The 12,552-nt window shown below is 44.8% G+C and overlaps 1 protein-coding gene across 2 annotated transcripts in view; it reads left to right on the top strand.

The window, feature by feature from the left end:
* LOC308167683 (vesicle-fusing ATPase-like) overlaps positions 1-11,738 on the top strand; it is a gene marked incomplete at its 3' end in the record, with an annotated part of 58,899 nt that extends 47,161 nt beyond the window's left edge. Inside the window, exons 20-22 of one of the 2 annotated variants that reach the window (XM_080542119.1) lie at positions 4,268-4,323; positions 8,481-8,545; positions 9,676-11,738. In XM_080542119.1, coding sequence (XP_080398245.1) covers positions 4,268-4,323; positions 8,481-8,502 — 78 coding nt within the window. Of the gene's footprint in view, positions 1-4,267; positions 4,328-8,480; positions 8,546-9,675 lie in introns of those variants that run through there. The other variant, XM_080542120.1, reaches the window with a different exon arrangement.
* Positions 11,739-12,552: the final 814 nt, after the last annotated feature.

Genomic DNA, 12,552 nt, shown 5'->3' with positions numbered 1-12,552 from the left:
ACATGAGGTCAGACAGACAGGAGGTGAGACAGACAGACAGACAGGAGGTCAGACAGACAGACAGACAGGAGGTCAGACAGACAGACAGACAGACAGGAGGTCAGACAGACAGACAGACAGACAGGAGGTCAGACAGACAGACAGGAGGTCAGACAGACAGACAGGAGGTCAGACAGACAGACAGGAGGTCAGACAGACAGGAGGTGAGACAGTCAGACAGACAGGAGGTGAGACAGACAGACAGACAGGAGGTGAGACAGACAGACAGACAGGAGGTCAGACAGACAGACAGACAGGAGGTCAGACAGACAGACAGACAGGAGGTCAGACAGACAGACAGACAGACAGGAGGTCAGACAGACAGACAGACAGACAGGAGGTCAGACAGACAGGAGGTCAGACAGACAGACAGGAGGTCAGACAGACAGACAGACAGACAGATAGGAGTTCAGACAGACAGACAGATCGACAGACAGACAGGAGGTCAGACAGACAGAGAGACAGACAGGATGTCAGACAGACAGATAGACAGACAGACAGACAGTCAAGAGGTCAGACAGACAGACAGACAGACAGGCAGGCAGACAGACAGACAGACAGAGGATGTCAGACAGACAGACAGATAGACAGACAGACAGACAGTCAAGAGGTCAGACAGACAGACAGACAGACAAGAGGTCAGACAGACAGACAGAGCCCCCCTACCTTCTCCTCATCATCCAGCCGTGTCTCACCACCACCACACACACACACCAGGGTTGGTCCACTGAGATGTGGTGATATTTCACCAGAGCGTTTGCAACACACACACACACACACACACACACCACACACACACACACACACACACACACACACACACACACACACACACACACCGGTGCACTGGCACGCTAGGCATGTTTCCTCACGCCAGTGTGTCTTCACCGTAACCCCGTCAGTGAGCAACATTACTGTAACGTTACTGTACGCTGAGTAACATCCTCCATGAGACCAGTCTGCTGCCTCTCAGCACCCCCCCGTCCGCCCCCCCTCCCCACCCTGCCCTGCCTTTCTCTCTACACATCTTGTCTGGTTTCAGTCAGTCAAAACAAAACTGTTATCAATTAATTAAGCAGCCGTTTGGTTTTTATGAGAAGCAGGGCGTCTCGGGAGAGAGATGATGATGATTTGTGTGGGTGATCTGCTCCAGTTTAGTCGTCTCTGTCATCCTCCCAGCCAGCCTCCCACAGAACATACCTCCCTGGTTGCACATTACGTACGCTGGGGATGGCAGACAGGCCTCACACGTTCACATTTACATTTCTGGCATTCAGCAGACGCCTTGTTCCAAAGCCACTTACAGTCGATACGTTTGACTGAAGCAAGTGAATCGTCAATCCACCAGTCGTAGCAGGAAGAGTAATCCAGCTCAGGCCAGCGGCCATTGGCAGTCGTCGTGATAGAAGAAGAAGGAAAGATTTTTCAGTACAAGGAGGGAAGCAGGTGTCTCAGGAGACACAGTGCTGGGGGGGGGTAGTAGATGTCTCAAGAGACACAGTGCTGGGGGGTAGGAGATGTCTCAGGAGACACAGTGCTGGAGGGTAGTAGATGTCTCTGGAGACACAGTGCTGGGGGGTAGTAGATGTCTCAGGAGACAGTGTTGGGGGGTAGTAGATGTCTCAGCAGACACAGTGCTGGGGGGGTAGTAGATGTCTCAGGAGACACAGTGCTGGGGGGGTAGTAGATGTCTCAGGAGACACAGTGCTGGGGGGTAGTAGATGTCTCAGGAGACACAGTGCTGGGGGGGGTAGTAGATGTCTCTGGAGACACAGTGCAGGGAGATAGTAGATGTCTCAGAATCACACAGTGCTGGGGGGTAGTAGATGTCTCAGGAGACACAGTGCTGGGGGGTAGTAGATGTCTCAGGAGACACAGTGCTGGGGGGTAGTAGATGTCTCTGGAGACACAGTGCTGGGGGGTAGTAGATGTCTCAGGAGACACAGTGCTGGGGGGTAGTAGATGTCTCAGGAGACACAGTGCAGGGGGGGGAAGTAGTTGTCTCAGGAGACACAGTGCTGGGGGGTAGTAGATGTCTCAGGAGACACAGTGCTGGGGGGTGGTAGATGTCTCAGGAGACGCAGTGCTGGGGGGTAGTAGATGTCTCAGGAGACACAGTGCTGGGGGGTAGTAGATGTCTCAGGAGACACAGTGCTGGGGGGTAGTAGATGTCTCAGGAGACACAGTGCTGGGGGGTAGTAGATGTCTCAGGAGACACAGTGCTGGGGGGTAGTAGATGTCTCAGGAGACACAGTGCTGGGGGGTAGTAGATGTCTCTGGAGACACAGTGCTGGGGGGTAGTAGATGTCTTAGGAGACACAGTGCTGGGGGGTAGTAGATGTCTCTGGAGACACAGTGCTGGGGGGTAGTAGATGTCTCAGGAGACACAGTGCTGGAGGGTAGTAGATGTCTCAGGAGACACAGTGCTGGGGGGTAGTAGATGTCTCAGGAGACACAGTGCTGGGGGGTAGTAGATGTCTCAGGAGACACAGTGCTGGGGGGTAGTAGATTTCTCAGGAGACACAGTGCTGGGGGGTAGTAGATGTCTCAGGAGACACAGTGCTGGGGGGTAGTAGGTGTCTCAGGAGACACAGTGCTGGGGGGTAGTAGATGTCTCAGGAGACAGTGCTGGGGGGTAGTAGATGTCTCAGGAGACAGTGCTGGGGGGTAGTAGATGTCTCAGGAGACACAGTGCTGGGGGGTAGTAGATGTCTCAGGAGACACAGTGCTGGGGGGTAGTAGATGTCTCAGGAGACAGTGCTGGGGGGTAGTAGATGTCTCTGGAGACACAGTGCTGGTGGGTAGTAGATGTCTCAGGAGGAGCAGTTAAGGTGTAACCTGAAGAGATGGAGGTCTTCAGTCTCCGGCAGAAGATGGGGAGTGACTCTTTAGTTCTGACAGCCGTGGGAAGCTCATTCCACCAGCGGGGAGCCAGGGTAGTGAAGAGACGTGACCGGGCAGCATGACTGCCATGTTGGCGTAGAGGTGGAGGAGAGGAGTGAACGGGCTGAAGTTTGGGGGGTGACCATTGCCTTTATGTAGGCAGGGGCTGTCCTTTTTGCTGCCTGGTAGGCATGCACCAGGGTCTTCAATCCCCACACGTACAGTGTGTGTGTGTGTGTGTGTGTGTGTGTGTGTGTGTGTGTGTGTGTGTGTGTGTGTGTGTGTGTCTGTGTGTCTGTGTGTGTGTGTAGTGTTAGGGCTGTGGTATGTCCACATGCTCTCTGTTGCAGCTGGATGCTGTTATAATTGATGTGGTATGTACTAATGCAGCCATGTCCCACGTGCAGACACACACACACACACACACACACACACACTCACCTCGCCCCCCCTCAGAGAAGTATGAACAAGTGTCTGCCAAGACATGATGCGCACAGCCGCATTGCTCCGACCTGACACACACACGCACACACACACACACACACACACACACACACACACACACACGCATATACACACACACACTTGAACATTTCTACATTTCTGAAACGAGATATATATATATATATATATATATATCGTTTGTTAGTTGACTGTTTGTATACTCTTTATATAACATTATAGTGGATAGTCTTGTTCAGTCCAAATTCATATATGTACCGTGAAATTCTAGTTCCATTTTAATGGTCAGTGATGAAGCAAGGACATGTGATACCTGACTGATATTTTAATGGTCAGTGATGAAGCAAGGACATGTGATACCTGACTGATATTTTAATGGTCAACCCAAAGATGCAGTACAGCTGTGCCTTCGTCCTGGAGGTACTGCAGAACTCAACAACTCAGAACTCAAGTTATCAGCCAATCACAAACAGCCCCATAGGCACCCATGCCAGTCTGGCCAATCATAGACCTCCCCCGGGCAGCCCAGCCAATCATAGACAGCCCCTTGGGGTACCCCAGCCAATCATAGACAGCCCCTTGGGGTACCCCAGCCAATCATAGACAGCTCCCTGGGTACTCTATTGAGAAAGACCTTCTAGGATTCTATGTTCTATACTTTTCCGTTTCCAGGAAAGCAGCTATACAGCACATTCAAGGGCAATGTATGCATATACGTACAAAGGGAACTAACTAACTAACTGTGTGTGTGTGTGTGTGTGTGTGTGTGTGTGTGTGTGTGTGTGTGTGTGTGTGTGTGTGTGTGTGTGTGTGTGTGTGTGTGCGTGTGCGTGTGCGTGTGCGTGTGTCTGTGCGTGTGCGTGTGCGTGTGTGTGTCTTTCAGATGGAACCTGAATACAGGGTTAGCAAGTTCCTGGCTCTGCTGAGGGACGAGGGAGCGTAAGTGCAGCCTTGTTCTAGAACACTCTGAGGTCACAATCCTCTGTTTACTCTTCACACACAAAACTGTAAAAAAAACTGTTTGACTGTTTGTTGGTTGACTGTTTGACTGTTTGTTGGTTGACTGTTTGACTGTTTGTTGGTTGACTGTTTGACTGTTTGTTAGTTGACTGTTTGTTAGTTGACTGTTTGACTGTTTGTTAGTTGACTGTTTGACTGTTTGTTAGTTGACTGTTAGTTGACTGTTTGTTAGTTGACTGGTTGACTGTTTGTTAGTTGACTGGTTGACTGTTTGTTAGTTGACTGGTTGACTGTTTGTTAGTTGACTGTTTGACTGTTTGTTAGTTGACTGTTTGACTGTTTGTTAGTTGACTGTTTGACTGTTTGTTAGTTGACTGTTTGACTGTTTGTTAGTTGACTGTTTGACTGTTTGTTAGTTGACTGTTTGTTAGTTGACTGTTTGTTAGTTGACTGTTTGACTGTTTGTTAGTTGACTGTTTGTTAGTTGACTGTTTGTTGGTTGACTGTTTGACTGTTTGTTGGTTGACTGTTTGTTAGTTGACTGTTTGACTGTTTGTTAGTTGACTGTTTGACTGTTTGTTAGTTGACTGTTTGTTAGTTGACTGTTTGACTGTTTGTTAGTTGACTGTTTGTTAGTTGACTGTTTGACTGTTTGTTAGTTGACTGTTTGTTAGTTGACTGTTTGTTAGTTGACTGTTTGTTAGTTGACTGTTTGACTGTTTGTTAGTTGACTGTTTGTTAGTTGACTGTTTGTTAGTTGACTGTTTGACTGTTTGTTAGTTGACTGTTTGTTAGTTGACTGTTTGTTAGTTGACTGTTTGTTAGTTGACTGTTTGACTGTTTGTTAGTTGACTGTTTGTTAGTTGACTGTTTGACTGTTTGTTAGTTGACTGTTTGACTGTTTGTTAGTTGACTGTTTGTTAGTTGACTGTTTGACTGTTTGTTAGTTGACTGTTTGACTGTTTGTTAGTTGACTGTTTGTTAGTTGACTGTTTGTTGGTTGACTGTTTGACTGTTTGTTAGTTGACTGTTTGTTAGTTGACTGTTTGTTAGTTGACTGTTTGTTAGTTGACTGGTTGACTGTTTGTTGGTTGACTGTTTGTTAGTTGACTGTTTGTTGGTTGACTGTTTGTTAGTTGACTGTTTGTTAGTTGACTGTTTGTTAGTTGACTGTTTGTTAGTTGACTGTTTGTTAGTTGACTGTTTGTTGGTTGACTGTTTGACTGTTTGTTAGTTGACTGTTTGTTAGTTGACTGTTTGTTGGTTGACTGTTTGACTGTTTGTTGGTTGACTGTTTGACTGTTTGTTGGTTGACTGTTTGACTGTTTGTTAGTTGACTGTTTGTTAGTTGACTGTTTGTTGGTTGACTGTTTGTTGGTTGACTGTTTGTTAGTTGACTGTTTGTTAGTTGACTGTTTGTTAGTTGACTGTTTGACTGTTTGTTAGTTGACTGTTTGACTGTTTGTTGGTTGACTGTTTGTTGGTTGACTGTTTGTTAGTTGACTGTTTGTTAGTTGACTGTGTGTTGGTTGACTGTTTGTTGGTTGACTGTTTGTTAGTTGACTGTTTGTTAGTTGACTGTTTGTTAGTTGACTGTGTGTTGGTTGACTGTTTGTTGGTTGACTGTTTGTTAGTTGACTGTTTGTTAGTTGACTGTTTGTTAGTTGACTGTTTGTTAGTTGACTGTTTGTTAGTTGACTGTTTGTTAGTTGACTGTTTGACTGTTTGTTAGTTGACTGTTTGTTAGTTGACTGTTTGTTAGTTGACTGTTTGTTAGTTGACTGTTTGACTGTTTGTTAGTTGACTGTTTGTTAGTTGACTGTTTGACTGTGTGTTGGTTGACTGTTTGTTAGTTGACTGTTTGTTAGTTGACTGTGTGTTGGTTGACTGTTTGTTGGTTGACTGTTTGTTGGTTGACTGTTTGACTGTTTGTTGGTTGACTGTTTGTTGGTTGACTGTTTGACTGTTTGTTGGTTGACTGTTTGTTAGTTGACTGTTTGTTAGTTGACTGTGTGTTGGTTGACTGTTTGTTGGTTGACTGTTTGTTGGTTGACTGTTTGTTGGTTGACTGTTTGTTAGTTGACTGTTTGTTGGTTGACTGTTTGTTAGTTGACTGTTTGTTGGTTGACTGTTTGTTGGTTGACTGTTTGTTAGTTGACTGTGTGTTGGTTGACTGTTTGTTGGTTGACTGTTTGTTGGTTGACTGTTTGTTAGTTGACTGTGTGTTGGTTGACTGTGTGTTGGTTGACTGTTTGTTGGTTGACTGTTTGTTGGTTGACTGTTTGTTGGTTGACTGTTTGACTGTTTGTTAGTTGACTGTTTGTTGGTTGACTGTTTGTTAGTTGACTGTTTGTTGGTTGACTGTTTGTTAGTTGACTGTTTGTTGGTTGACTGTGTGACTGTTTGTTAGTTGACTGTTTGTTAGTTGACTGTTTGTTAGTTGACTGTTTGACTGTTTGTTGGTTGACTGTTTGTTGGTTGACTGTTTGTTGGTTGACTGTTTGTTGGTTGACTGTTTGTTGGTTGACTGTTTGTTGGTTGACTGTTTGTTAGTTGACAGTGTGTTGGTTGACTGTTTGTTAGTTGACTGTGTGTTGGTTGACTGTTTGTTGGTTGACTGTTTGACTGTTTGTTAGTTGACTGTTTGTTAGTTGACTGTTTGTTAGTTGACTGTTTGTTAGTTGACTGTTTGTTGGTTGACTGTTTGTTAGTTGACTGTGTGTTGGTTGACTGTGTGTTGGTTGACTGTTTGTTAGTTGACTGTTTGTTGGTTGACTGTTTGTTGGTTGACTGTTTGTTAGTTGACTGTGTGTTGGTTGACTGTTTGTTAGTTGACTGTTTGACTGTTTGTTAGTTGACTGTTTGTTAGTTGACTGTTTGTTAGTTGACTGTTTGTTGGTTGACTGTTTGTTGGTTGACTGTTTGTTGGTTGACTGTTTGTTGGTTGACTGTTTGTTAGTTGACTGTTTGTTGGTTGACTGTTTGTTAGTTGACTGTTTGTTAGTTGACTGTTTGTTGGTTGACTGTTTGTTGGTTGACTGTTTGTTGGTTGACTGTTTGTTGGTTGACTGTTTGTTAGTTGACTGTTTGTTAGTTGACTGTTTGTTAGTTGACTGTGTGTTGGTTGACTGTTTGTTGGTTGACTGTTTGTTGGTTGACTGTTTGTTGGTTGACTGTTTGTTAGTTGACTGTGTGTTGGTTGACTGTTTGTTGGTTGACTGTTTGTTGGTTGACTGTGTGTTAGTTGACTGTTTGTTAGTTGACTGTTTGTTAGTTGACTGTTTGTTGGTTGACTGTTTGTTAGTTGACTGTTTGTTGGTTGACTGTTTGTTGGTTGACTGTTTGTTAGTTGACTGTGTGTTGGTTGACTGTTTGTTAGTTGACTGTTTGACTGTTTGTTAGTTGACAAACTGTTTGTTGGTTGACTGTTTGTTGGTTGACTGTGTGTTAGTTGACTGTTTGACTGTTTGTTAGTTGACAAACTGTTTGTTGGTTGACTGTGTGTTGGTTGACTGTGTGTTGGTTGACTGTTTGTTGGTTGACTGTTTGTTGGTTGACTGTTTGTTAGTTGACTGTTTGTTAGTTGACTGTTTGACTGTTTGTTAGTTGACTGTTTGTTAGTTGACTGTTTGTTGGTTGACTGTTTGTTGGTTGACTGTTTGTTGGTTGACTGTTTGTTGGTTGACTGTTTGTTGTTTGACTGTTTGACTGTTTGTTAGTTGACAAACTGTTTGTTGGTTGACTGTGTGTTGGTTGACTGTGTGTTGGTTGACTGTTTGTTGGTTGACTGTTTGTTGGTTGACTGTTTGTTGTTTGACTGTTTGACTGTTTGTTAGTTGACAAACTGTGTGTTGGTTGACTGTTTGTTGGTTGACTGTTTGTTGGTTGACTGTTTGTTAGTTGACTGTTTGTTAGTTGACTGTTTGACTGTTTGTTAGTTGACTGTTTGTTAGTTGACTGTTTGTTGGTTGACTGTTTGTTGGTTGACTGTTTGTTGGTTGACTGTTTGTTGGTTGACTGTTTGTTGGTTGACTGTTTGTTAGTTGACTGTTTGTTAGTTGACTGTTTGTTGGTTGACTGTTTGTTGGTTGACTGTGTGTTGGTTGACTGTCTGGTTTATTGCTGGTCTCCTCCAGGTTGCGTCCTGCGTTGGTCTAAGTCCTGGTGGAGCTGCCTGGCCCAGCAGACCCAGTCTCTCATGGTAAGAACCTCATGATTAACACTAGAACAGCCGTGTCTATGTTACCTACTATAAGAGCCGCCTCGGTGGTCACATGACCATAGTCTTTACAATGGGAAGCTGCTACTTACACAAAACGACCACTAGTTGGCCGGCTTGTAAATTAGCCTGCCTCCTACATAAAAAAACTGTGAAATATCTTTATACTAGCTTATCCTGATGTGATTTAGAACATGTAAGGATACTGGGGGGTAGAACGCACATATCTAGGAAATTAAGTAATGACCCACCCATGGCTGTTCTAGTGTTAAATGACCCCACCCATGGCTGTTCTAGTGTTAATGACCCCACCCATGGCTGTTCTAGTGTTAAATGACCCCACCCATGGCTGTTCTAGTGTTAATGACCCCACCCATGGCTGTTCTAGTGTTAATGACCCCACCCATGGCTGTTCTAGTGTTAATGACCCCACCCATGGCTGTTCTAGTGTTAAATGACCCCACCCATGGCTGTTCTAGTGTTAAATGACCCCACCCATGGCTGTTCTAGTGTTAATGACCCCACCCATGGCTGTTCTAGTGTTAATGACCCCACCCATGGCTGTTCTAGTGTTAAATGACCCCACCCATGGCTGTTCTAGTGTTAATGACCCCATCCATGGCTGTTCTAGTGTTAATGACCCCACCCATGGCTGTTCTAGTGTTAATGACCCCACCCATGGCTGTTCTAGTGTTAATGACCCCACCCATGGCTGTTCTAGTTTTAGGGTTAGGGCAGAACCTCAGTACAGTGAGACACTGGACCCAACCCTCCACCCAACCCTCACCACCCTATCCTGGGGTTTCCCAGGCGTGTGGCCCCAGCCCCGAGTGGGTCTGGTGTGTGTATGATGGAGGTGGTCTGGTGTGTGTTAGTGTTAGTGCCGAGCAGGAAAACAAAGCCAGAAGCAGGGTTAGGAGAGCCAGGAGAGTTTGGAAAAACCCCACTGCAGTGTCTGTCTATCTTTAGACCCAGGGTTTAGACAGGTGTTCCCTTGTTGCAGATTCTCCCTCCTCTCTCCTCCCTGCCCACCCCCCCCCCTCTTATTTTTCTTTCCCTCTGTTTCTTTCCCTCCCTGCTCACTCCCCCTGTTCTCTGTTCTCTGTTCTCAGTGGCTGAGGAGCGGAAAGCGCCAGCATGTGATGTGCGGCTGGAGAGAGAGAGAGAGAGCGAAAAAGGGAGAGAGAGAGAGAGAGAGAGAGAGAGACGCTCTCCGCCTATTCTATCCATCCCTCAAGCTCTCCACGCAGATCTCTGTACCGCATGTTTCCGTGGCAACGCCCCTCCTCCTCCTCCTCTTCCTCTATCTCAACACTATATCGCCATGCGTGTTTAAATTAAGTGATAAAGAAGCACTGTTTCAAAATGGCCTCCGTGTAAAAAAAAACTAAAGAAAACAAAAGAAACTAACAAAAAAAAAAAGTACTTTTCTCCAAGACAAGTGTTGCGATCGGTGCTCTCAGCACTCCATTGTTTTTTTTAATGTATAAACGTAAAGGATTGAGGTAATATAATGGATGTTCTCCAAGTGAGTAGAACCCAAGAGTCCAAGCATGTATATAGGAGCACCTGTTGTGTGTTGGATATATATTGTGCAGAGAATTATTCTGATCATTCCAGGAGACACAATCATGTGACAGCTGCTGGTGAAAGGGGGTAGCAAGCCGGCAGCCGATTTAATGTTTCAGACTTTTCAGACTGTTCGTTTGAAAGATACATTTCAGCGTTGTTGAAAATCAACGACACACTCGCTAGTCAACTAACACAGCTTGTTTTGTGAGCCTGCTAACAATGTAAAGTAGTGTTATAGTGAACTAGGTAGCAGTGGGGGATTACTCACCCAATCCAATGCGTTATTGTAATATTTTGGCTCGACTAGCGAGTTTGTGATTGTGATTTTCAACGACGTTGAAATGTATTTCCGTTTTGCAAAATAAAAGTCGGAACATTTGGACTTGTCCCCCTGGTCACCAGCTGCAGTCACGTTCGGTTCAAAACCTCCCTTCCTCTCTGCTCACCTGGCTCTTACCTCCGTGGCTGTTTGTGTTATGACTTCTGTTGTTTTATGGGGAATGTTGAATCATGTTTCTAATATTGATTATTGATAGATAGATGTAGTGATTGGGGGAGAAAAGTGATAGATTTTTTCTGACCAGTCTAATTTTAGAAGGGAATAATACCCCCTCCCCCCGTACACACACACCCCTCCTTCCAACATACACGCACGCACGCACACACACACACACACACACACACACACACACACACACAGTGCTGATGTTACTGTTGAAATAGTTGCTGTATGTGTTGTTCTCTATGAAGAATCTCTGGAGTCCCAGTTGTGCCTTTCTTAGCTTGGGTGGGGGGGTGGGGGGGTTACAGCACTGTCTTTATGGTGAAGAGCAGAGGGAGGATGAGAATACAATGGTTAAAGCACGTTGTTGTTGTTGTTGTTGTTGTTGTTGTTGTTACTCTTCCTGGTTCCTGGTTATCATCTCTCAGTATTTGATCTGTATGATTCTATCTCAGACCTGAAGACAACATCTACAGACAACTGTACTGTCTGTCTCTCCTGTACACATACAGATAGGCCTGGTTTAGACTGACCCCACCCCTGTACACATACAGATAGGCCTGGTTTAGACTGACCCCACCCCTGTACACATACAGATAGGCCTGGTTTAGACTGACCCCACCCCTGTACACATACAGATAGGCCTGGTTTAGACTGACCCCACCCCTGTACCAGTTTCCCGGTCCCAGATTTAGCCTCGTCCTGGGGGGTATTCCGTCAACGTCGCTAAAGGAAATTCAGGCTTATTCTTGATAAGTCTGGCGAGACTAAAGACCAAAACAAGCCTAGATTTTCCTTTAGCGACGTCGATGGAATACCCCCCAGGAGACCTCCCTATAGGCTGTTAGCACAAGGACACGGCTCCTACCCCCCCCTCTCAGTACCAGGGATGTCATATAACCTCCACAGCCAGATATCAATGTCATTATGATGATGATGACGACGATGACGACGATGATGACGACACCCCCCCAGCCCTCCTAGTCTGTGCATGTCCAACACTGCCGTCTCAAATATAAATATGTAAAGTGTCAAATGTATGAAAGTGATGAAATAATACCAGATGAGGTGCATTATGTGCAGTGACAGGTGCGCTTTCCTTTTTTGTCCAAAATCAAGAATAAAGTCATGAAGCATTTTTGCTATGACTGTATTTGCAATTGTGTTATTGCATAAAAAATAAATATGATTATGATATGAAAATGACATTTCGTCGGTTTCTTGTCGCTTTTCTTCTCTGCTTTCTTGGTGTTTGATGTTGAGATGGGATCAGCTGAGTTTCTCTGTACCCTCACTACTTCACTACATATACAGTAGAGAGACCAGTACTACACTTGTATACTTCTGCACATTAGATACTGTACATAAACTACTTCACTGTACATAGCTCATAACTCTATATAGACCATAACTGTACATAGCTCATAACTCTATATAACCGATAACTTTATATACCTCTAAACTATACTGATGTTTACAATACTACCTCTGCACATACTATATATTACATAGTTACCTATCACTACCTCCTGTTCTATTTATATCATGCCCTGATATCATTGGTTGGATGCTAAACTGCATTTCGTTGTATAGTACTTGTACTCTGTGATGACAATAAATTTGAATCTAATCTAATCTGATCTGATCTGATCTAATCTAATCTAATCTGACCTAAAACATATACAGTAGGTGGGATTTTCCGTAAAGCAGAATGACACATTATTTAGATCCAACGCTCAGGATCGTACTATTTATTATGAACAGTGACACTCGCATCACAGGCTGGAAAACCACTCCTAGAGCTTCTTGAAAGAGTGTCTCTAGGCTGGTTGAGAGCTGGTTCAGAGGGTCCAGTAGTGTTCTGTGCTGTAATGTGTTTAGGATGTGGAGAAGGAGCGAGTAGGGAAAGAACTGA

This window comes from Nansenia antarctica (assembly GCF_963989245.1).
Source record: "Nansenia antarctica genome assembly, chromosome: 11".
Lineage (NCBI taxonomy): Eukaryota > Metazoa > Chordata > Actinopteri > Argentiniformes > Microstomatidae > Nansenia > Nansenia antarctica.
Note: the sequence above shows the minus strand (reverse complement) of the source record. Positions and strands in the feature narration are given on the sequence as shown.